The following is a 22,367-nucleotide window of genomic DNA, read 5'->3' as shown; positions in this document are numbered from 1 at the left end:
GCGGGCTGTCATTGTGTTAAAAATTACATTTTCTAGTCTTTAGTCGGTAGTAGATGGAGTGGCATGTGAAGAATCTAACCAAGGAGATGTAAATGGAAGTAGTTTTGTGGGAATTCTAAGAAAATCCTGAAAGGGACAATTTTTTGCCTTCCCTATTTTTCTTGCTCTAGTGTTGCAACTAGTGATGCTGGGGGTGAGCTGATGATGCAGGATCACAGACTGACCAGATGTTGAGGCCAGGGGCCAAGAGAACTGTAAAGATTTGAACTGCTGAGTGAATGCAAGTAGTGCCCAGTTCCAGACATCTCGTTCAGTGAGAAAAACAAAAGTTCTTTCTTTAAGTCACCATGTTTAGACTCTGTTAATCACAGTTAAACACCATTCCTAATAATACAGTCTCTCAGAGTCCACGTTTGTCCTGCTCCAGCCCGCTCTCCACTTTGCAGTCAACCCTACTCATGGCATTCCCCTTATTAGAACTTTTAAAGATTTCCCGTTGTGCTAGGACAAAACCCCAGATTCTTAATGCGGTCAACAATCCCTTCACAGTCTGAACCCTGTCAATTCCCTCCACCCTCAACCCCAGCTTTATTCTGCATGATCTTCTCCCTTGTTTTTAGTATTTTAGCCGCAGCAGACTTTTCAGAACTGCTAACACACCGTGAGACCTCCCACCAGATGGATGGAGTTAAGTTGGGACTAGCAGTTCCCCAAATTAGGATATTTACATTCACATTCCTAGTGGAGCACAGACTGAAGTTTTGCAGGTTTTAATGGAACTAGCCTTCAATAGATGCTGAAATGCTACAGCTGCTTATCTTTCTGTTGAGCGGTCTTCAAACCTGTTTTAATATCTTTATACATCTTGCAGGAGGGCAGGTTGTTCTTTGTATTGACATGACTCTAACAGCATTATTGTTACTTTCCTGTTTTGTTTTCTACAACCATAAAAGCACCGGGCTGCGATTCTGCTCCTGGGTTCTTGAATTCCTGGAGAAGTATTCCTTCTCTCTGTCTCCGCTGCCACATGCTGCATTAAGCCCCTGTATTTCCAGGCCTGTATAACAGACTCTTCAAGTCATTCTTCACTATGTCATCAAAGGGATTTTTTTGGAAATGAAATCTGATTGTAACATATTCCTGCTTCTGCCTTCCTAATGAGGTCCAGATTTTCAGAGTCCCTTCACAGTATGGCTTCTGTCCAGGTATATTTCCTGTCGTGCTCAACTTCAGTAAGCACCAACAGAAAACTCAAGCTTTATCACTCCTAGGTGAAAAATGGATGCCTCTCCTCACTCATCAGGACAGTTTGACTTTTTAAGGCTTAGATGTCTCCTTGAGGAGATCTTCTCTGAACCTTCCCATCCCACAGAATTTCCACCGTATCATTCCTATCACACTCAAAAGTCATCACTTGTTCTATATCTGTGTTTTCCGCTGATGCAGGAAGTTGAGGGCTGAGACCACATCCTGTTTATTCAATGATGCATTCAAGTATTATTTCATACCATATGGCACATAGTAGGTGTTCAATGATAATGTGCTACATGATACTAGAAACATGCTGGGCACATAATAAACAGTCAATAATTAATACTATGTGAATAATTAATGTACAAGATCATATTTATGTCATTTCCTGGTATTCCTCATATTCTGTGAATTGCTATATAGGAATATGTTATTCCACCCTTCTTCACTAACACACACTTTCTTCTGCCTTCTGTCTCTAAATATTGTGGAGTACTGCCTCTTATCACCTTTCATTCTGTGGAACACTCATCTACACCACCATATTTCTGTTTGTTTATTTGATATTGTTCTGTTTCCTGCTACAGTTAAAACTCACTTTAGTCAAGCTGATAAATACCTAATCTATTCAGTTCAAGCCAACAGATAAATATTATGTGTCAAATGCCATGCTAAGCCCAGGGAATACAGCAGTATGTAAAAAGGGTACTGCTCATCACAGAGTTTAACTAAGGATGAGACAGACTTTTAAGGTTACATAAATAATAATAGGTACTATGAGAAAGTTTATAGCACATCCTGAAAACATTTGGCCACCAATATTCTTAATTTTTCCTTGTGGGGCACATTTTGTTGAAAAAAAAATTAATGAGCCTGAGATTTTATTTTAAACATTATGAAAAAACAAACAAAATTCCAAAAAATTATTGATCATTGAAATAGTTCATTTCTTTCGTGTTCATTTCTTCTCCCAATAAAAATGTTTTATTTCTCAGAAAACATATGTTTTCTCTTTGTACTATTTGTTTGCATGTTGAACATTGGAATACACATTTAAAATATTTTTTGTGTGTGAAATAATGCCATCTGCAGCAGCATGGGTGATCCTAGAGATTATCACACTAAGTGAAGTAAGTCAGACAGAGAAAGACAAATATCATATACAACTTACATGTGAAATCCAAAAGAGTGGTGCAAATAAACTTACAAAACAGAAATAGAGTCACATATGCAGAAAACAAACTTGTGGTTACCAGGGAGGAAAGGTGGAGGAGAGATGAATTGGAAGATTGGAATTGATATATACACACTGCTACATATAAATAGGTAACAAGGAACTACTGCATAGCACAGGGAACTCTACTCAGTGCTCTGTAATGACTTACATGGAAAAAGATCCCCCAAAAGAGTGGATACATGTATAACTGATTCACTTGGCTATAGAGCAAAAACTAACACAACATTGTTAATCAACTAGCCCTCAATAAAAAAAAATTTTTTTAAGTGGAAAAAAAAAATCCCTAATCAAATCTAAGCAAGAATTATTCAACTTGCCAGGTTGGCTTTTTGAAACCATCTACAAGTGTATATATCTCCACAGAACATTTTTCTTCCACATATATATATATATATATATATATATATATATGTATATATATATACATATATATATGTATATAAATGTACAAAAGAAGAAATAGAACTAGATCATTTGAAATGACCATTAAACTATAATCTACAGACTGGATCATTTAAAGACTGTGGAATAACACAACAGCATAAACATTATGCTTTTCCATTAAATTACTATCATCAGAAGAAACTTTAGTTCTGTTGTTGTTCAGTCACTAAGTAGTGTCCAACTTTTTGTGAACCTATGGACTGCAGTGTGCCAGGCTCCTATGTCCTCCACTATCTCTTGGCACTTGCTCACATTCATGTCCTTTGAATTGATGATGCAATCTAAATATCTCATCCTCTGCCTCCCCCTTCTGCTTTCACATTTAATCTTTCCCAGCATCAGAGTCTTTTCCAATGAGCTGGCTCTTTGTATCAGGCAGCCAAAGTACTGGAGCTTCAGCACCAGTTCTTCCAATAAATATTCAGAGTTGATTTCCTTTAGGATTGACTGGTTCGATTTCCTTGCAGCCCAAGGGACTCTCAAGAGTCTTCTCCAGCACCCTGAGTTGAAAGCACCAGTTCTCTGGTGCTCAGTCTTCTTTATGGTTCAGCTCTAACATCCGTACATGAATACTGGAAAAACCATAAATTTGACTATACAGAACTCTGTTGGCAATGTGATGTCTCTGCATTTTAATATTCTGTCTAAGGCTTCCCAGGTGGCACCATTGGTAAAGAACCACCTGCCTTATAGGAGACGTAAGAGATGTGGGTTCAACCCTTGGGTTGGGAAAATCCCCTGGAGGATGACATGGCAATCAACTCCTGTATTCTTGCCTAGAGAATCCCAGGGAGAGAGGAGCCAGGTGGACTACTGTCCATTGGGTTGCAAAGAGTTGTACACGACTGAGTGACTCAACATGCTAGACTGGTCATAGCTTCCCTTCCAAGGAGCAAGTTTCTTTTAATTTCATGGCTGCAGTCACCATCCACAGTGATTCTGGAGCCCGAGGGGAAAAACAATCTGTCACTGCTTCCACTTTTTCCTCTTCTGTTTGCCACGAAGTGATGGGACACGATGCCTTGATCTTAGTTTTTTTTAATGCTGAGTTTCAAGCCAGGTTTTTCACTCTCCTGTTTCACCCTTATCAAGAGGCTCTTTAGTTCCTCTTCATTTTCAGCCATTAGAGTGGTATCATCTGCATATCTGAGATTGTTGATATTCCTCCCAGCAATGTTGATTCCAGCTTGTGATTCACCAGCCTGGCATTTGGCATGATGTACTCTGCATAGAAGTTAAATTAACAGGGTGACAATGAAAAGCCTTGTCATACTCCTTTACCAATTTTGACCAGTCAGTTGTTCCATGTGAGGTTCTAACTGGTGCTTCTTGGCCTGCATTTGGGTTTCTTAGGAGACAGGTATGGTGGTCTGGTATTCCCATCTCTTGAAGAATTTTCCACAGTTTGTTGTGATCCACACAGTCAAAGGCTTTCATGTGGTCAGTGAAGCAGAAGCAAATCTTTTTCCAGAACTCCCTTGCTTTCTCCATGATCCAACAAATATTAACAATTTATCTCTGGTTTTTCTATCTTTTCTAAATCCTGCTTAAACATCTGGAAGCTCTTGGTTCACGTACTTCAAGCCTAGCTTGAAGGATTTTGAGCATAAACTCTGCTATCTTGTGAAATGAGTGCAATTGTATGGTATTTTTAACATTCTTTGGCAATGCCCTTTTTTGGGATTGGAATGAAAACAAACCTTTTCCAGTCCTGTAGCCATTGCTGAGTTTTCCAAATCTGCTTACATATTGAGTGTAGCACTTTAATAGCATCATCTTTAAAATGATCTTTAGGATTTTAGGATTTTGAGTAGCTCACCTGGAATTTCGTCACCTCCAGTAGCTTTGTTTGTAGTAATGCTTCCTAAGGGTCACTTGACTTCATACTCCAGGATGTCTGGCTCTAGGTAACTGACCACACCATCATGGTTATCAGGGTTATTAAGACCTTTGTTGTATGGGTCTTCTGTATATTCCTACCACTTCTTAATCTCATCTGCTTCTGTTAGGTCCTTACCATTTCTGTCCTTTATTGAGCCCATCCTTGCATGAAATGTTCCCTTGATATCTCCAATTTTCTTGAAGAGTTCTTTGCACTGTTATTTAAGAAGGCCTTATCTTTCCTTGCTATTCTCTGGAACTCTGCATTCAGTTGGGTATACATCTTTTCTTTTCTCCCTTGCCTTTCACCTTTCTTCTTTTCCTCAACTATTAGTAAAGCCTCCTCAGACAGCCACTCTGCATTCTTGTATTTTTTTTCCTTTGGGCTGGTTTTGGTCACTGCTTCCTGTACAATGTTATGAACTTCTGCCCATAGTTCTTCAGGCACTCTATCTACCAGATCAGTCCTTTGAATCTATGTGTCATCTCCACTGTATAATACTAAGGGATTTGATTTAGATCATACCTGAGTGGCCTAGTGGTTTTTCTCTACTTTCTTCAATTTAAGCCCAAATTTGGCAATAAGGAATTCATGATCTGAGCCACAGTTCAAGTACTGCATTTTGGACTCTTGTTGATTATGAGAGCTATTCCATTTCTTCAAAGGGATTTTTGCCCACAGTAGTAGATATATCAGTCATCTGAATTAAATTCACCCATTCCAGTCCATCTTAGTTCACTGATTCCTAAGATGTTGATGTTTAATCTTGCCATCTCCTGCTTGACCACATCCTATTTACATTGATTCATGGACCTAACATTCCAGGTTCCTATGCAATATTGTTCTTTACAGCATCAGACTTTACTTTTACCACCAGACACGTACACATCTGAGCACTGTTTCTGCTTTGGCCCAGCCACTTCATTCTTTCTGGAGCTATTAGTAACTGCCCTCTCTTTGCCTAGCATACTGGGCACCTTCTACTTGGGGGCGGCTCATCTTTCGGTGTCATATCTTTTTGCTTTTCATACTATTTGTTGTGTTCTAATGGCAAGAATAATGGAGTGGGTTGTCATTTCTACCTCCAGTGGACCATGTTTTGTCAAAACTCTTCGCTCTGACCCATCCACCTTGGGTGGCCCTGCAAGGCATGGCTCATAGCTTCATGGAGTTATGCAAGCCCCTTCACCATGACAAGGCTGCTACCCAGGAAGGGGGATTTTAATTCTTGGAAAAAGTTAAAAAACTTCTTATCTACTAGTTGTATGACTCGGTCAGTGAATCATGTTTTATAAGTAGTAGGGCTCATCCTTTTATACAGAGAAGAAAGAGTAATTTAACATGCTTCAGATAAAAGTAAACATAGGTGAATTATAGAACAGAAATATGGAGTACAATGAAATTTTTTAAAATTTTGTCCCATAGCCAGTGATTCTAAAGATTACACTTATTTATTGTCTTTATTATGACATATTTCCCAATTATTTTACTCACGCAAGACCTTCAGGATAAAGTGTTTGCTGACTTCTCCTGCTTCGTTTGAGGCAATGCAGGTGTACCGTCCCGAATCTTCAGTTTCTGCTTTGATGAGCTGAAGGACCATTCCTTGAGAGCTGATTGACAGATGGGCATCTAGCCCCAGAGGGTGACCATCTCTAAGCCAGGACATCCTGGGAGCTGGGGTTCCATCAGTAAAACATGTCATGGAGGTGGAACTACCCTTGACAATTGTGATTTCCTCTGTCCCCATCCCACTGTGCAGACTTGGTGGTACTACATAGAAAACAAAATTATATATCTATTATTATTTGATATCAATTTAGATTAAAAATTTTAATGGTTTACTTAGTTCTATAGTGTTTCTGTGATCTATAAAATTATAGAATTTAAAATAATTAATTAATGACTTTACTATAAAAACGTGTTATAGGCTAATTACTAACTTTGCAAAACATTAATAATAAGCTCTCAGGACTGTTTTCCTTGTTGAACATACAAAACTAAATGTGGTTTAAATCTGATCATTTTTTAACATTTTATACTTTCACCTTTAATTTATTATAATATACTCCAGATATTAAATCCTCTTCCAGAAACACAAGAGAAGACTCTACACATGGACATCACCAGATGGTCAATATTGAATGCAGACTGACTATATTCTTTGCAGCCAAAGATAGAGAAGCTCTATACAGTCAGCAAACACAAGACCGGGAACTGACTGTGGCTCAGATCATGAACTCCTTATTGCCAAATTCAGACTTAAATTGAAGAAAGTAGGGAAAACCACTAGACCGTTCAGGTATGACCTAAATCAAATCCCTTACAATTATACAGTAGAAGTGACAATCAGATTCAAGGGATTAGGTCTGATAGACTGAGTGCCTGAAGAACTATGGATGGAGGTTGGTGACATTGTACAGGAGACAGGGATCGAGTCCATCCCCAAGATAAAGAAATGCAAAAAGACAAAATAGTTGTCTGAGGAGGCCTTACATATAGCTGAGAAAAGAAGAGAAGTGAAATGCAAAGGAGAAAAGGAAAGATATATCCATCCGAAAGCAGAGTTCCAAAGAAGAGCAAGGAGAAATAAGAAAGCCTTCCAAAGTGATCAATGCAAAGAAATAGAGGAAAACAATAAAATAGGAAAACTAGAGATCTCTTCAAGAAAATTAGAGATACCAAGGGAACATTTCATGCAAAGATGGGCTTGATAAAGGACAGAAATGGTATGGACCTAACAGAAACAGAAGATGTTAAGAAGAGGTGGCAAGAATACACAGAAAAACTGTACAAAAAAGATCTTCATGACCCAGATAACCATGAAGGTGTGATCACTTACCTAGAGCTAGACATCCTGGAATGTGAAGTCAAGTGGGCCTTAGAAAGCATCACTATGAACAAAGCTAGTGGAGGTGATGGAATTCCAGTTGAGCTATTTCAAATCCTGAAAGATGATGTTGTGAGAATGCTGCACTCAATATGCCAGCAAATTTGGAAAACTCAGCAGTGGCCATAGCACTGGAAAAGGCCAATTTTCATTCCAATCCCAAAGAAAGGCAATGCCAAAGAATGCTCAAACTATCAAACAACTGGACTCATGTCACACTTTAGTAAAGTAATGCTCAAAATACTCCAAGGCAGGCTTCTACTGTACATGAACCATGAACTTCAAGATGTTTAAGCTGGTTTTAGAAAAGACAGAGGAACCAGAGATCAAATTGTCAACATCTACTGGATCATTGAAAAAGCAAGAGAGTTCCAGAAAAACATCTACTTCTGCTTTATTGACTATACTAAAAGCCTTTGACTGTGTGCATCACCACAAACTATAAAATTCTGAAAGAGATGGGAATACCAGACCATCTGACCTGCCTCTTGAGAAATCTGTATGCAGGTCAGGAAGCAACAGTTAGAACTGGACATGGAATGGCAGACTGGTTCCAAACAGGGAAAGGAGTACATCAAGGCTGTATATTGTCACCCTGTTTATTTAACTTATATGCAGAGTACATCATGAGAAATGCTGGGCTGGATGAAGCACAATCTAGAATCAAGATTGCCAGGAGAAATATCAATAACCGCAGATACGCAGGTGACACGACCCTTATGGCAGAAACTGAAGAAGAACTAAAGAGCCTCTTGATGAAAGTGAAAGAGGAGAGTGAAAAATTTGGCTTAAAACTCAACATTCAGAAAATTAAGATTATGGCATTTGATCCCATCACTTCTTGGCGAATACATGGGGAAACAGTGGAAACAGTAACAGACTTTATTTTGGGGGGCTCCAATATATCTGCAGATGGTGACTGTGGCCATGAAATCAAAAGACCCTTGCTCCTTGGATGAAAAGTTATGACCAACCTAGACAGCATATGCAAAAGCAGAGACATTACTTTGCCAACAAAGGTCCATCTAGTCAAAGCTATGGTTTTTCCAGTAGTCATGTATGGATATGAGAGTTGGACTATGAAGAAAGCTGAGCGCTGAAGAATTGATGCTTTTGAACTGCGGTGTTGGAGACGACTCTTGAGAGTCCCTTGGACTGCAAAGAGATCAAACCAGTGCATCCTAAAGGAAATTAGTCCTGAATATTCATTGGAAGTTCTGGTGCTGAAGCTGAAACTCCAATACTTTGGCCACCTGATGTGAGGAACTGACTCATTAGAAAAGACCCTGATGCTGGGAAATATTGAAAGCGGGAGAAGAAGGGGACGATAGAGGATGAGATGGTTGGATGACATCACCAACTCAATGGGCCTGAGTTTGAGTAAACACCGGGAGTTGGTGATGGACAGGGAGGCTGGGCATTCTGCAGTCCATGGAGTTGCAAAGATTCAGACATGACTGAGTGACTGGACTGAACTGATATTATTCTGGAAGTATACTTTCAACTACCTTGTGTGGAATAAACAAAATAATAAGTTCCAGAGTCAATTTTATATAATCCAACATAAATCATTTTTAGCCTATGGTAAATAGTTACTTAACTCTTCTGAGATGTTCTTGGAGATTGTGAACTCCCTGCTCTAGCAAATCTTGAGAAGTGGAATGTTTTAAGTTCTATCTCTGTCTAACATAACAGACAGATATTTAGTATACACACAAATATCCATTCATATTTTAAAGACTCTCAGACGACAACACATTAGAAAACAGTCTTAACTGTCTTTTTGTATGAAAAGACTGGTCTTGTGTCTGGATTGAAATGCTATTTTAAAAAATTGACATTTCATTTAATGCTAAATTCCAGGCTACAAAAGTTTTTTTTTTTTTTTAAGGGATTGGTTCCTTTTTTTTTTAACTTTTTATTTTTACTTTATTTTACTTTATAATGCTGTATTGGTTTTGCCATACATTGACATGAATCCACCACGGGTGTACATGTGATCCTAAACATGAACCCCTCTCTTACCTCCCTCCCCACAACATCCCTCTGGGTCATCCCCGTGCACCAGCCCCAAGCATGCTGTATCCTGCATCGGACATAGACTAGTGATTCGATTCTTACATGATAGTATACATGTTTCAATGCCATTCTCCCAAATCATCCCACCCTCTCCCTTATGCTTCAATATATAAGAATCCCCTGGGAAGAAAGGCATTCTGCCCTAGTTAGTAAGATCCTATTTTACCAATCTTTCCTGATATGTTAATATTTAAATTAAGCCTTTTCCTTAATATTGGACACATGTAAAGTAATAGGGACGTTTCTGGTAACATACCCAAAACTTGAAGACTGTAATGTTTATTATCCACCCCAGCTCTGTTGGATGCCACACAAGTATACACAGCAACATCGGATGCCTGAGCTCTCACAATCCTGGAAAACAATTTGACCCAACACTTCATAATTTCATCCCACTTCATAATCTGACATTTGATCAACATATACAAATAAAAATACTTGTGATAATACAAAGATTATAGAAGGTGATTTATTTGGGGAAATTTTAGTTATAAAGATTATAACCATCTATCGCAAAACATAGATGCCTCCAGTGAAATTTATTTGACAAAGCTGATTAGGCACTAAGAGTAAGCCACTGAAAATGTAACACAATGTGAGGTGAATATTTTTCAAATACATATTAAGAGAATGACGAAAATCATATGATTATAGTAAGCATCTTCCCATCATTTTGACATACAAAGTTTTAGCTAAACTAGCAGCTCTTGAAAAATATATATATGATAGATATGAGTCTATGAATGACCTATGGTATACAAATTTACTAAAACATGAACATTTAAATAATAATAAAGCATTTCAAATTTATATCTGCCATTCTCCCTCTTCGAAAAAACAAAAAACTGAAAGGGAAACAAAAGTAAAAAATGTAGAAATGTAGGAAAAGACATTTTTAAAACATTATTTAGATGAAGCTGTTGTTGCTTACTAGCTAAGTTGTGTTCAACTTTCTTGCGACCCCATGGACTGTAGCCCACCAGACTCCTCAGTCCATGGGATTTCCAAGGCAAGAATACTGGAGTGGGTTGCCATTTCTTCCTCCAGGGGAATCTTCCCAGCCCAGGGATTGAACCCACGTCTCTTGCATCTCTTGCAGGCGGATTCTTTATCAGGGAGCCAACTTTACCGACTTAACAAGTTTACCAAAGTTAAGGTTTACAATTACAGTAACTCCGTGTAGCAAATCACACACAATAAAAGCTGACCTGATAACTTGTCCTCCAGAGAGCAACCGGATATGGGAGGAGAGAGGCAGAGGAAGTCCATTCTTAAGCCAGTTTATCTGTGGTGGAGGCATTCCTGTGGCTCTGCATTCAATATTTATTGAGGTGTCCACCAAAGCCATTAATTTCTCTGCTTCTTCTTTATTACCCCTAATTGCAGGTGGAACTATGTCATGCAGAAAATGAGAGAGGAGGGAATGGGTTTATTACTAGTTCAAATCATTCAACTACATTTACTCATATTTCTGCTTTATATCCTAAAAGGAAATAACAAGGACATCAGATTTTAGAACTAAATGCTTCAGACACCTATGGCTTTATTTCGTCTGATAGATTCTAAGGCAGCATAACCAAAAGAGGATGAAATTTCATATTTACCATAGACATTTAAATTAAAAATCCGGTCTTCTTCTCCAGCAGGATTAGTAGCAACACACGTGTACTTCCCCTTGTCGGATGGGAGAGCTCCGTAAATGTTTAATGTGCTGCCGTCTGCAGTCACCCTGTAGGAGAGAGAATAACAGATGCACTGAGATGATTTTTATGGAGCTAGCTATTCCTGGAAAACTCACTTGGATTATTATATTCTTAAAAAGAAAAAAAGAGTCATGCTAAAATGCATCTTCATCTTGGATATAATGGTCCAAATCTTTTTCATTAAGTACATGGAAATCAGAGCTAGTGAAACTGAAGGTGGTTTCAGGTAACCAGCTAAACTTCTGCAGTACCGGGTGCCATACACCCGCTGCCTCCTTCTGAGGAAAAGGAAATGAACATCAGGAACTTTTCTATCCAAATCACGGGCAAAGGCATGTTTTTCTCAGAAATAGAATGTTTTTTCATTACTTATCAATATAAGGTTTGAATTAAATGAAAATTATAAAATTTTGGTATAAAAACTGAAGAATGTTTATAATATTTTAATAAGAAATTAAAGTGAAAAATCTAGCTATAAACAACTTAGTATTAGTCTTAATGAGAAAGAGCTGACTCATTTGAAAAGAACCCGCTGCTGGGAAAGATTGAGGGCAAGAGGAGAAGGGGATGACAGAGGATGAGATGGTTGGATGGCATCACTGACTCGAGTGGACATGAGTCCGAGTGAACCCCGGGAGTTGGTGATGGACAGGGAGGCCTGGCGTGCTACAGTTCATGGGATCGCAGAGTCGGACACGACTGAGCGACTGAACTGAACTGAAGGAGCAAGATGGAATAACTTATTTAAACAGTGACAACAGCTTAGTATTTATGTATGGGTGTTATTTGCAAATTTTTTCCCACAAATTGCTATAGCTTTCTCTTTGAATAACATAATAGTGAATACTAACAATATGATTACATTATCAATAATATCTAAATTAAGATTATTACATTACTGATTCTATTCACACACCATTTATTATCAAATAAAACTTCCTATGTTTTATAAAGAGGTTAAATTACTATCTACGGTTATTCTTATAATAGCCATTTTATTACATTCTCCCAGGGTCAAGAGTAAATATTCCATTTCTACTATATCATATTATTAAATATAATTATTGAGAAGTATAATTTTATTATCTGGGTCTATTTTATTTTTTATTTTTGAAAACATAAATTTTTAAATTCCATGAGTTTAACCATGTGAATAAACAAAAAGCAAGCTGCCACAACTAAAGGAAAACACTAAGTTAACTTTGGAAAAATTATTTCATTTGGTGGATAAATTGGCCCCCTCACAAACCTACATATATTGTGGAGCTGGGAACAAATAATCAAAAAATTGAAAATAAGAATAAATATATTTGAGATCTTAATGTAAGAGGAGAAGTAATAGATCCTAAATTCCTAGGTATAAATATTACCTTTTAGAATAACTTAAAGTCCCACCAACTATCTAGTACTCGTTTTGGAACTAGGTTGATATCACAGCTGATTTAATAAAAATAATGACATATTGGTTAACTTTTGAGGGATGTCCAGCCAGAGAAGTGAAATGCAAAATGTACCTCTAAGCTAAAAAATTATTTGGCAATTCACCTAATTTTGTAAAGGGGACTAATATTTAAATTTTAACATAAAACTTCAAGGAAAAAAATTTATTTTTCCATAAATTGTATACATTTAATTCATTGAGTAGAAAATATACTGCAAACCCCTAAATTTAAAATATTGGTTCAAAGTAATAAAGTTTGTAATACATTTAATTAATGCCTGCTGAAGTATATATAAGGGATTCCCAGGTGGTTCAGTGGCAAAGAATCCACCTGCCAATGTAGGAGACATGGGTTTGATACTTGAGTCAGGAAAATCCCCTAGAGAAAGAAATGGCAACCCACTCCAGGATTCTTGCCTGAAAAATCCAACAGACAGAAGAGCCTGGCAGGCCTCAGTCCGTGGGGTCGCAGAGTCGGACATGACTGAGTGAGTAAGCGTGCATGCAAGGTATATATAATTCTTCAAGTAATTACAATTACTCTGGTGTATATATATTATGAGACTTTGTGAAGAAATAATCCAGCAGAGTATAGAATAATGGATTGTCCTTCAAAATACATTTGTTGAAAGTATCAGGAAGCCTGTAACATTTATCATTCCATCTCTATGAGGTTTGTGGCATGAAGAGTCAACTAAAAACGGCATCTGGACACATTACAAGGGATGAACCAGGTTATGATGATAGTATCTTTCTTTCAAAATGAGCCAAGCACTATGGCATGTCTGGCGGTCTGGTGATTTTAGGACACAAAATCACATCTAAGAGATGACTGATGAATCGTTTGTAGGATGAAATTGATTTGATGTTAGCAAGAAAGAAAAACTAATTATTTTTATGATGTAGACTTTGGAATAAATGTTCTGGAATTAGAGGAATAAAATCTACAACAGCTAACTAACACTTGCAGAAATGAACATGTAGGGAGATTTTATAACAGAGTTGAAAGATAAAGATAAAGACAAAGAACACATGCATATGCAGATATTTTTGAATGATTCTCCCAAGAGAATATCTGTGTCCAGCTCTCTAAAACTGTATCCTTTTCTTTCTGAATATAATGATAGCCAAGTTCCAAAGAGACTGAATTCACTATTATTCACGTGAAATTTGAAGCATAAAGCATTGTAGAAGACACAATTAATGACACAAAGATTCTTTTTACACATACCGAATTCTTTCTGTTTCACTGTTAACTATGGGCTTTCCATCTTTAAGCCACTGAATAAGTGGGGTGGGAATGCCATTTGCATTGCAGACCAGCTCAACATTTTCCCCAAGAAGGACACTGACTTCACTTGGAATCTCAGCATCAGCAACATTTGGAGGAACTTTGGAGAAATAATTAAGACTTTCATTATCAAGGCATAAGAGTGCAAATGCTATGAATACAACAGAATCATAGAACAATATGCTATTTTTATGTCATATTCTTCCTAGATTGTGGTTCAAGATCAAACTCTTGCCATTGTCAGAAATTACTTGAAAAGTAAGTATAGGAATCACTTCAATATTCTTGTTATACTGTAAGTTGATATAATTATTTAGTCATGGGGTTGTTGACACATCTACCTCATGAGCACCCTTCCTGGCCAGAGAGAATCACTCCTGATTAAAGCCTCAATAGATAGCTCAGAATTAATACAGTTCAGGAGAATCTGTTTTATAAAAGTTTAGCATAAGTCTGAGGAAGGTATCTGAATTGAGTATTTCTTTCTCTATGATACAGTTTAAATGCTCTTTATTCTGAACAACAAATAGCTTATTATTCAAGATTCAATCACCTCTATTTCTTTTACTAGCATCTTTCTTCCTCACTTTAATGATTCAATTAAGAAATAGTGGATAATGAAAATGTTGACAATTCTATTAGAAACACATTTGAATTACTCTTCTTAATAATTACAGTGGTGTGGTTCATATAGTGGAGGCAGTTTACACCAAGTTGCAAGAGCCAGATTTGCATATCTTTACAACTCCATGTTCAGTGCCATCATTTCAAGCGGTAGCTTGAAATGGGCCACCATGGAAATACTCACACCACAGAAATTGACAGATGACTGGTTCCAAGTCAAGACCATTTTATTTGCAGAGTCAACTGTTAGATATTTACCAAGACACCACTGCATAATCTCTCCAAATCTCATTTCAGTTGTCCAGAAGATAAGAATAATTATACTAAATTTATATTTACCAAAGAAGTTGAATCAATAAGAATGCTAATGAGACATCCCATAATAAGTGTCAAATACAGGAAAGCAGGCTTTTGGGTAGCTCAGTGGTAAAGAACCCACTTGCCAATGCAGGAGATGTGGGTTCAATCCCTGTGTTGGGAAGATTTCCTGAAGAAGGAAAATAATAACCCACTCCAGTATTCTTGCCTGGGAAATCCCATGGACGGAGGAGCCTGGCGGGCTACAGTCCATGGGGTCGCAAAAGAGTCAGACACAACTTAGCAGCTAAAGCAACAACAAAGGCATAGCATGGACTAGGCCTCGTGCATATATAGCATCTATATAGTCTTAAGACACATACAAAATGTCTGGTAAAAATCTTTGATCATACCATATACTCCATGAGTGGCATCTATTATTATTAATGCATTAAACATAAATTAGGCATGTAATTTCTGACACTGAATCTCTGAACAGCTGTATTTCCTTTTGTGCTTCTAAAATCTTCAGCATCACTAATAGGAAAAACCACTGATACTCATAAACTAATTTTGATTTTTCTTTAATTTCAATTTTTCGGGGATGGATTTTAATCTTACTGTGGTGATCACTTTGCACCATATACATATATAAAATCATTATGTTGTACACGTTAAACTTGTATAATGTTGGTGCATGCTCAGTCATTACATGGTGTCCAACTCTTTACGACCCCATGGACTGTAGCCCAGAAGGCCCCTTTGTCCATGGGATTTCCCAGGCAAGCATACTGGAGTGGGTTGCCATTTCCTCTTCCTTGTGATAATACAAAGATTATAGAAGGTGATTTATTTTGGGAAATTTTAGCTATAAAGATTATAAGCATCCATCCCAGGACTGAACCCGTGTCTCCTGCATTGGCAGGTGGATTCTTTACCTCTGAGTAAAGAATGGGAAGCCCTATACAATGTTACATGTCAATTATATTTCAATAAAACTGGAAAAAATTTCAATTTTTCTGTGGTTAGTTTCAGCAGAGCACACAGCAAGTAGATAATACATATTCACAATTGCATTGGACAAACTTAGGACAAATTCTTTTCACAATAACTATAATGAAATTGGAAAAAGCAAGCATTTCTACTTGGTTTCAAGTTAGACTTCCATTTCAATTTATAATATCCGAGGGTTTGCTGAACATCAAAAAGATGCAAGTTCTCCCTGCAGCGTTCAATTCTATGCTGGAACATAATAGATGTTAATTAAGTATTTTTTGGATAAATCAATGCTCTTTATTCTCACCTCCAATTAGATTCACGATTATTTACATTTACCCATCCCTTGATCAGTAATTAGGACATATTTAATCTCTTCATGAGATAAATCTTACATATCTATATAAGTAGAGACTCTATAGGCTTAGTATCAAAATAAATTATTCCAGCTCTCAGTGAAGAAGTAAACATACTATAGGAAGGTACACAGTTCAGGACACATGGAAAAACAGATTTTGAAATTTCTACTACTCTTTTCTTCACATTTATGTACATTTTCATGAAAACTCTACCTACTGGTAAATGCAGGACAGAAAATTCATAGTATTTTTTGTTTATCTAAAGATATTTTGAGGACTTTCCTGATGCCCCAGTGGTTAAGACTTCACCTTACAATGCAGAAAGTAGAGGTTTGAACCCTGCCTGGGAAGCTAAGATCTAAGTGTCTTGTGCCTCATGACCAAAAAGCCAGAACATAAAACAACAGAAGCAATAGCGTAATAAATTCAATAAAGACTTTTAAAAAATGGTCCACATGAAACAAAATCTTAAAAAAAAAGATGTTTTGGAAGTCAAATCATTATGCTGTGTACTCTAAAATGATATGGTTCTTTACATCACTTAAATCTCAATAAACTGAAAAGACTACAATATCCAAAACACACAAAAGAGATATTTTGAATCAATTATAAATGATCTGTTTAGATATACACTTATTTTGTACTATAAATAGAATGGAATAAGGAAACTGAAGACAGATCAGAGTGTACCCCACATACCTTGAATTGAAAGAATGTAATTTTTCTGTGCTTTTCCCTCCATATTTGAGGCAATGCATGTATAGTTTCCACTATCTGAATGTTGGGACCTGGCAATTTGGAGTTTGCTTCCCCCAGACAAAATATGAACTTCCAGTGAGCCAGAATTTTCTAGTGGTAGAAACAAAGCAAATCATAAAAAAGCTTTTATTTTAATGTCTCTACAATTCACCATAAAAATGTCTGACTTTATGTGATAAATGTATTTCTTAAAGGTCCTCCCTTTGTACTTTGATTTTAAAGGACCGCCTTATTTTTTGAAAAAGACAAGGAGAAAAATCTCTGTAAAATGAAGACTCTTTTGTAAGTTTATATTCTAGTACATTAGGCTTTCTGAACTAAACATAGCTATGTGCACAGTACTGAACATGTGTTAGTTTATTAACCTAATGAATGAGGAGCAAAAGAAAACAATCATAAGAAATGCACAGCTACATTACCTATGGGTTTGTGGTTCTTCAACCATGCTATGGAGGGAGGTGGGAGTCCAGTAGCATCACATGTTAAAGTAACAGGATTGCTGACTGTCTCCACAGTGACTTCGTTTTCAGGCCCTTCAATACTGGGTGGCACTGTAAAAAGACAGAAGAAAATCATGTGTCCTCATTAAATTAATTCAGGATACTTTCTTTCATTTGCATATCTGGGGGAAAAAAGACTTGTATTAGAGGCAGATGCTCACCATATACATTGAGGTGGAAATTTTTATCATCCCGTCCTGCTACATTTATAGCTCTACATACATACTGGCCTGTGTCAGATACCTAAAAGAAAAAGATACTATTGTATGTGCTCCATTAAGTTACAGATGACCAATCACACTGTTCAAGTGTAGATTAAATCATCAGTCATCTTTATGCTCAAATGCCCCAGTCCTAATTGCCTTCTACAATCCTGCTTTTTCTTTTAAGTGAAAAAATGAAGATAATGGCATTGATGATGTTATTTTTTTTAATGAAAATAATTTTTTAGTGTAGTAAAGGAAAGATACAACTTCCAATTCTCTCTTCCATAATCCCACCGAGGAGTCACGCATGACATACAAACAAAAATAAAAGATGCACCTCAGCTTTTGCGATGTGCAGCATTTGTCCATCGGCCAAAATCGCCAGGGGAGCAGAGTCTGTTAGCATCCGTCCATTCTTATACCAGGTGATGACTGGAGGCGGGACAGCATTCGATTCACACTCCAGTGATACTGAGGTCCCCTCTCTTACATTAACTACAGAAAGAGATTCGCTTCCATGATCTTTAATGCTTGGGGGCACTGAAGGAAGAAAACAGAGGTTTTGTTTTTTCCATTAAGATGCGCAGATAGAAAATACCTAATACCAGTTTAAAAATGAAAGACTCTTATGAGAAGAGTATAAACAAACCATAAACAGTCAGGGAAACTTTTTTCTTGCTTTCCCCAGCTTGGTTGATAGCTATACAAGTGTATTCACCACCATCAGATACCTTGGCCCGGATAATTTGCAAAGTTCGACCACCTGTGGGCAAATACAGTGCAAATTGAAGAGCGGTATAGAAATTGTTGTAATAACTAGTTTATCAACAAGATAAATAACAAAATATATCCTTTCCCTTAGAGAGAAATCTATATATATTAATAGAAGCATTTCATATACAAAATGAAAGAATTCAATCAGTTTTCTTGGATCCTTTCATTATTACTCTGAAAGTTAAAGTGCTAGGCACTCAGTCATGCCCGGCTCTTTTTTGTGACCACATGGACTATAACCCACCAGTCTCCTCTGTCCATGGAATTTTCCAGCAAGAATACTAGAGTGGGTTGCCATTCCCTTCTGCAGGGGATCTTCCCCACCCAGGGATTGAACTCAGGTCTCTCACATTGCAGGTAGACTCTATCATCTAAGCAACCAGGTAAGCCCATTACTTACTCTGCTTCCTTCTAAAAGAAAAAATTATTAAAAATTTATCTCCAGTAACCAAATGTGGATAACAGAACTGTTTCATACAGATTCTTCTGAGTAAACAATAATTGTACTACAGTCAGTATACGTTAAGTATTTCTGGTTTAAATCTCCCACGGTACGGAAGTGGCTATCCTCTGTTAGTCAATTTATCTACCCTTCAGGAGCTTTAGTACTGATTAAAAACAACCAGTGAATTTATCCAATGAAAGCACTATTTCGTAAACTTATCATCCCCAAGGGATTAGTAAGCAGCTCTGTTCCCAAATTTCATAATTTTCTGAAGCAGACCTTGTTACTGTACATTCCCACTCAACTCATAAAAGTCTACACGGTTTCATCCTAACAGCCCCAAACGGCTAGAGAGAGGCATTGAACGTGAACAAATGAACGTAGCAAGACAAAAGTCTGGAAAGAGACTAAGTTGAAATTCCATTTGTATTAAAAATAAAGAAAAATGAGAAAGTGTTGCCTACTTTAAAAGAGTACTAAGTTCCTTACCAGGCACAATGAGAGCATTTGTGTTTAGTTTGATAGGCTGTTCATTCTTGAGCCAGCTGAGATCAGGAGGTGGAAAACCAGAGACCTCACAGGTCAAAGAGATGAAATTGTTCACCACAACAGTGAGATTTTCAGGGTTAGGACCAATGATACTTGGAGGAACTATAATAGTAAATATATTAAAAGTGAAATATGTTAATATTAAACATATTAAAAGTAAAAAATGAGATTATCAATAATACATACTCCAATTTATTAATATAAGCCCAACCACTATACTCTGCTAAAGCACTGAGTTAATGATACTATTTACCTTTCTTCTTAGAATTCCCTAATGCCTTCATCAAATTCATGTACATCAGTTTTGTTTTTTCCAATTGAAAGAAAATACTAGAATTTTTAAAGGCAGAATTATTGTGCATTTTATTTGTAAAATGTAATTGGAAGTTCTTAAGATGGTTTTGTCAATGTACAAAGATCTAATACTGCTTTTTATTAAATATATTTGAATATTCTGGCTTTTAATATTATATCCTTAAAGTTTTTATTTTCTTGTTTATAGTAATACTAGACATTTTATTTTAGGGTATCTATCTGTAAATTATACAGATAATTTCCACAATGTAAATAAATGACTTTCAAGATGAGCAAAATATTTAAGAAATAAACAATATAACGTCTTATTGTTCAACACCAAAAAAGAATTCCAAAAGCAAAAGCAGTACAGAAAAAAGAAGAGTACAAATAAGATTAACAATGCAAATGACAATTATGTGTATTAAAACACACATTTATGGAACAATAAATGTTTTTATGAGAACACATGCATATTGAAGGAATAATATTATGGATTCAAATGACTTCCAAAGTGGGGCTGGGGTGGGAACAGGAGTGAGGAATGGGCATTAAAAATGAATGAATATATGAATGAATGAATAGATTTAAAGGCAGAGATAGGTCTCGCTCAGGCTAGCAAAGATAGTAAGACATGAGATAAAGAATGTAATGTAACATTCTATTATTATATTATACTCTATATTATTCTTTCTATGTATTATATTCAGATTGAGGTATTAAAACAGCATCAAAAAAAGATCAAAAAGACAAAATTGCTTTTTAAATATTACTATCAAACTTTTAATCACTAATTTTCAGGACCATTCATTGATACTTATTTCAGATGCTGTGCTAAGTGCTGATGCAGTACAAAAATATAATAGACTATAAAGAATAATTTGGTGGTAGTGACACTGAGCAAAAAAGTGACAGATAACATTTTTTTGAGTGATTATGCTGTGCCAGGCACTAAACACTTTATAATGCCATTTCATTGAAAGCTCGTAAAACTTATGTGTTAGATACAGTTCTTATCCTCTTATTATAGATGAGGAAGCTGAGACAGAGAGAGATTAGCATCTTGCCTAAGGTTTCACAGTCACTGGGAGAGACTGGTGTCTGGTTTAGAGCCCTCTTCTTAGCCACCATCTGATACTGCCTTGTAATTACAAGTGTGCATGCCTAGTTGCTCAGCCATGTCCGACTCTTTGTGACTCTGTGGACTGTAGCCTGTCAGGTTCCTCTGTCCATGGGGTTCTCCAAGAAGACAGAAAACAGGGATACCTTCCAGAAAGATAGCGTGGCATATACAATGGTCCAAATGGGAAAAAGAATATGGCACCAGAAGGCTGACCTGACCAGAGTTTGAAGAGCAAGGTTGTTGGGGAGTTAGGCTGGAGAGTAGACAAGATACAAGGACTAAGTAGGATCAAGTCCTACAGGGTTTTCTGGGCATCATTAAGAACACTGAAATATAGCCCAAGGGAAGGAAAGCAGAAGAATGGTTTACTCAAAAATTCACTTAAAAGATACCAATCTGGCCACAGTGGAGGGAATTGGTGAGAAGGCTAAAAGGGACTCAGAAAGACCAGTTAGGTGACTATTGCTGTGATAAGTGCAAAAGATTACAGAGCTATGCTCAGGATGGTGTCGGAATGAACAGAAGAGTGAGTGGATCCAGGATGTTTTGTGGTAGAATATCCAGGACTCAATGCTTTGCGTGTGAGGTTTAAGGAGGAGGAGGAATCAAGGATGGCATTCCTTTTCCTGGCTTGAACAGTGGGAAGATGGTGATTCCCTTTACTGAGACACAGATCCCTGGAGGAGGAACACATTTTGGGGAAAAGGGAATAAGCTCAGTTACATACACGTGGTCTTACGAATGACTATCACACATTTGTATTGATATGAAGTAAATATCTGAATAGAAGAGTCTAGAGTTCCTGAGGGTGACCTGGCTGGAGATAAAACTTTGCCAACTATCCGCACATAAATGGTATCTGAAATTTGGGAATGCATGAGATCACATGATGCGTGAGGAAGAGCTTGAAGAAATGAGGTTGAGGGCTTAGAAAAATAATGAGTAATAGTCAAGTAGGAAGGGAGGAACTAACAAAGGAAACTGGCAATGAGAGATTGGAAAGGAAAGATATAAATAAAGGGCGTAGGTATCACATAAGCCAAAGGAAGAGAAATTTTGAAAAAGATAGTCAAATGCTCAAGAATGTCAAATGCTCAAAAGTAAGAAAGATAAAGCCTGGAAAATGCCTACTGGATTTTTGATGTCATTTCTTGAATTCAGTGAGCAGCTTCATTGGAGATGTGGGGGTGAAATCTGGTGAGTAGCGGTGGGAGGAATGAGCA

The 22,367-nt window shown here is 37.0% G+C and overlaps 1 protein-coding gene across 1 annotated transcript in view; it reads right to left on the bottom strand.

Moving 5' to 3' along the window:
* HMCN1 (hemicentin 1) overlaps positions 1-22,367 on the bottom strand; it is a 543,718-nt gene that overhangs the window by 116,361 nt on the left and 404,990 nt on the right. Inside the window, exons 58-68 of the mRNA XM_069546297.1 lie at positions 19,668-19,829; positions 18,609-18,722; positions 18,297-18,499; positions 17,915-17,996; positions 17,673-17,804; positions 17,194-17,343; positions 14,159-14,318; positions 11,388-11,512; positions 10,992-11,175; positions 10,040-10,137; positions 6,309-6,587 (exon numbers count right to left, since the gene is read on the bottom strand). Of these exons, the coding sequence (XP_069402398.1) occupies positions 6,309-6,587; positions 10,040-10,137; positions 10,992-11,175; positions 11,388-11,512; positions 14,159-14,318; positions 17,194-17,343; positions 17,673-17,804; positions 17,915-17,996; positions 18,297-18,499; positions 18,609-18,722; positions 19,668-19,829 (1,689 nt within the window). The remainder of the gene's footprint in view (positions 1-6,308; positions 6,588-10,039; positions 10,138-10,991; positions 11,176-11,387; positions 11,513-14,158; positions 14,319-17,193; positions 17,344-17,672; positions 17,805-17,914; positions 17,997-18,296; positions 18,500-18,608; positions 18,723-19,667; positions 19,830-22,367) is intronic.

The sequence above is a fragment of the Ovis canadensis genome, chromosome 12 (assembly GCF_042477335.2).
Source record: "Ovis canadensis isolate MfBH-ARS-UI-01 breed Bighorn chromosome 12, ARS-UI_OviCan_v2, whole genome shotgun sequence".
Classification (NCBI taxonomy): Eukaryota; Metazoa; Chordata; class Mammalia; order Artiodactyla; family Bovidae; genus Ovis; species Ovis canadensis.
This window is presented reverse-complemented; position numbering and strand designations above follow the sequence as displayed.